Source organism: Heterocephalus glaber, unplaced genomic scaffold (genome assembly GCF_053883595.1).
Source record: "Heterocephalus glaber isolate CG9 unplaced genomic scaffold, H.glaber_assembly_v1.0 deba00000818, whole genome shotgun sequence".
Classification (NCBI taxonomy): Eukaryota; Metazoa; Chordata; class Mammalia; order Rodentia; family Bathyergidae; genus Heterocephalus; species Heterocephalus glaber.
Genome location: NW_028258164.1, coordinates 8,797,351 through 8,801,381, shown reverse-complemented (window position 1 = coordinate 8,801,381; position 4,031 = coordinate 8,797,351). Strand labels below are relative to the sequence as shown.

The window sequence follows — 4,031 nt, the reverse complement described above, 5'->3', positions numbered from 1 at the left end:
TTTCCTACACCGATGTCTTCAAGGGTTCTACCTAACCTCTGTTCCAATTGGTTCAGAGTTTCTACTTTAATATTTAGATCTTTAATCCATTTTGATTTTAGTTTAGTGCATGGTGAGAGATATAGGTCTAGTTTTAATCTTTGGCAAGTTAAAGCCCAATTTTTCCAGCACCAATTATTAAAGAGGCTATCTTTCCTCCGGTGAGGCTGTTTGCTTCCTTTATCGAACATGAGGTGGCTGAGTGTGTCTGGCATTGTTTGTGCATCTTCTAATCTGTTCCACTGGTCCTCAGGTCTGTTTCTTTGCTAGTACCATGCTGTTTTTATCACAGTAGCTTTGTAGTAGAGTTGTAGGTTGGGGATTGTGATACCCCCTGCCATGTCTCTGTTACCTAGAATTGCTTTTGCTATTCTGGGTCTCTTCTTGTTCCAAATGAATTTTTGTATTGTTTTCTCAAGGTCCATGAAGTATGCTGCTGGGATCTCAATTGGAATTGTATTAAATCTATATAGCAGTTTTGGAAGTATGGCCATTTTCACTATATTAATCCTTCCTACCCAGGAGCAGGGGATGTCTGTCCATTTTCTGCTATCATCTTCAATCTCTCTTTTCAGGTGCCATAGTTTTCAGAGAAGAGGTCTTTGATTTCTTTCGTTAGGATGATTCCTAGGTATTTCAGCTTTTTGGATGCTATTGTGAAAGGAATTATTTTCCCTATTTCTCTCTCAGTGAGTCTGTTGTTCATGTAGAGGAAAGCTATTGATTTTTGTGTGTTGACCTTGTAACCAACTGAATTTGTTTATTAAGTCTAGAAGACTTTTGGTGGAGTTCTTGGGGTCTTCTATATAGAGTATTATGTCATCTGCAAATAATGACAATTTGACTTCTTCATTACCTATCTTTATTCCTTTTATTTCTTTCTCTTTTCTAATTGCCGTGGCTAATGTTTCCAAAACTATATTGAACAAGAGTGGTGATAGTGGACATCCTTGTCTTGTTCCTGATTTTAGTGTGAAGGATTTCAGTTTTGGACCATTTAGTATGATATTGGCTGTTGATTTTTCATAGATGGCTTCTATCAGTTTGAGGTAGAGACCATCTATTCCAATTTTTTGTAGGGTTTTTATCATAAATGCATGTTGGATTTTGTCAAATGCTTTTTCTGTGTCCATGGAGATAATCATATGGTTTTTATCCTTGGCTCTATTGACATAGTGTATTACATTGATTGATTTGCACATGTTGAACCATCCCTGCATCCCTGGGATGAATCCCACTTGATCAAGGTGTATGATCTTCTTGATGATCTTCTGCATTCTGTTTGTCAGTATCTTATTAAGGATTTTTGCATCTATGTTCATTGGTGAGATTGGCCTATAGTTCTCCTTTTCAGTTGGGTCTTTCTCTGCTTTGGGGATCAAGATGATGCTTGCTTCCAGGAATGAATTTGGGAGTATTGCTTCCCTTTCAATTTCATTGAAGAGTTTAAACAGTAGTGGCAGCAGTTCCTCTCTAAATGTCTTGTAGAATTCAGCAGTGAAGCCCTCAGGGCCTGGGCTTTTCTTAGTTGAGAAGTTTTTAATTACATTTTCAATTTCATTGGTTGATATTGGGTTGTTCAGAATTTTTAGGTCTTCTTTGTTCAACTTTGGTAATTCATATGTATCTAGGAATCTGTCCATTTCTTCTGTGTTGTCCATCTTATTGGCGTATAGGTTCTGGAAGTAGGTATTGATGATCCTCTGTGTTTCTTCTGGGTCTGTTGTAATTTCACCCTTTTCATTCCTAATTGCATGGACTTGGGCCTTTTCTTTTCTTTTTCTGACAAGGTTGGCTAAAAGTTTGTCAATTTTGTTGATTCTTTCGAAGAACCAACACTTGATCTATGGCTGCCTTCTTTCTTAATGGTGACTATGATTAGCAAAGCAGTTAATTTGTGAAAAACCCTCATATTAATTATCATATAAATTTTATATCTATTGTTTATGGTGTCTTTTCAAGACAGTCAGTTATTTCTTTTCCCAAAAGCCTCACACCTAGAGTTAAAAGGTAACTATAGGCAGGCAATTCTCCATTTTAAAGTAGCATTGATTACAACAAAGGAAAAAACTTGCCATCTACTTTATTTCATAGGAAGGAAAATCCCCACCCCTTCATGTGCCCTTCTACATCTCTCAGGTGGGGATTTCTCTCCACAGCGCCCTCCTCAGGGCACCCTTCACCTCTGCGTTCCTCAGGCTGTAGATCAGGGGGTTCAGCATGGGGTTGAAAAGGCTATAAAACAGGGACAGGATCTTCTGCTGCTCCTCAGGATGGCGGGACTTGGGGGCCATGTACATGGCAATGGCGCTGCCAAAGAAGAGCCCCACCACGCAGAGGTGGGAGGAGCAGGTGGAGAAGGCCTTTCTGCGGCCCTCCCCCGACTGCACCCTCAGGATGGCAGCCAGGATGCGGCTGTAGGAGACCAGCACCAGGCACAGGGCCCCGCTAAGATGAACACACAGGCTGCAAAGATGACGACTTGATTGAGCCTGGTGTCAGCACAGGCCAGCTTGAGGACAGACAGGATTTCACAGAAGAAGTGGCTGATTTGATGAGGCCCACAGAAGGGCAGCCTCAGCATGAGAACCACATGGACCAGGGCCAGGAGGGAGCCACATGCCCAGGAAACAATGGCAAGGACAATGCACACTGTCCAGCTCATGATAGCAGAATATTGCAGGGGATGGCAGATGGCCATATGCCTATCATAGGACATCATCACCAGGACGAGACACTCAGTGTGAGCAAAAGCCATGTACCAAAAGGTCTGTGTTATGCATGGGCCAAAGGAAATGGCTTTTTTCTTGCTTAGAAGGTTTGCCAGCATCTTTGGGACATTGTTGGAAGCATATGAAATGTCCACGAGGGCCAAGTGTGAGAGGAAGAAGTATATGGGGGTGTGCAGTCTAGAGTCCAAGCAGATGAGTCCCAGGATGAGCCCATTCCCCAGTATGGTCAAGGTGTAGAACAGGAAGAAGAGGCCAAGAAAGAGCAGCGGTGTCCTTGGGCTGAGTGGAAATCCCAGGAGAACGAACTCTGTGACCCGTGTCTGATTTTCCATTGTGTCCTTAGGATGGTGGCTGTCGTAGTAACTGCTGAGGCATTGAGATGTGTGTAGAGGAGCAGGGAAGATCTGAATTGGATGCTTAAGAAAAATGTACGGTGTGTGATGTACACTGTGTGCTGGATCAGTCAGCAATGTTCTTCAGAGTCATTATGTCAAATCCTTTAATCCATAGTAACACAGAAAGAAAATTAATTTCGGATAATGCACATAAGTGAGCACGGGTTATCACCTACTACTTTCATTTCTACAGAATTTTATTTATCTTTGATCTCAAGACCCACATTTTTCCTGTTATGATCACAGCCGTGGGGAAATTTGTTTTGCAGAATAATCAGTTATTTTGGTTTTGAGAAAGAATCATACCCACATGCCATGTGTTTTTGCTTTTGAATTCATTTAGTTTACATATTTTCTTCTCAATTTCTCTCATTGTTTGTTTTTTCTCTTATTTTATAGGTGGTTCAGGGCATATTGTACATAACAGGTACTGAGAAAATCATCAAAGAGTGAGTATACAAATGAAGGAACTAAGCAATCAGGGTTACAAACGCCATTTTCAAGGATGACTGCTTCTCTCTGTGCTGGCTGGTTTTAGGGCTTTAGCAAACGAAATTTGCATTAAGTTATTTAATTACCAAATGCTACCCACAAAAATCTGGCAGTTTCCCTCATATAAGCAAAAAGTGACATCACTAATCTGGCCAGCACTCATAGAAGTGGCTCCTGATACATGGTCAAGGTCAATGATTATTTACATAGAGTTACAATATAATATTACTACTCCTGCTACCACTCTCTGGCAGCTCTGCTTTCCCGGCTGTGAGTAGATGCTTTATCTGGAACACCGACTCACAGAACTTGGACAGTGCCCAGCACAGTTGTTGAATGGATAGATGGATGGACAAGGAATAACATCCAAATG

At 41.2% G+C, this 4,031-nt stretch overlaps 1 protein-coding gene across 1 annotated transcript; it reads right to left on the bottom strand.

The window, feature by feature from the left end:
- Positions 1–2,174: 2,174 nt before the first annotated feature.
- LOC101701325 (olfactory receptor 2A5) lies at positions 2,175–3,133 on the bottom strand. Its single transcript, XM_087207767.1, is given in 2 exon segments — positions 2,175–2,479; positions 2,482–3,133. Coding segments are annotated over 2 exon segments (927 nt in total). The 5' UTR covers positions 3,104–3,133.
- Positions 3,134–4,031: the final 898 nt, after the last annotated feature.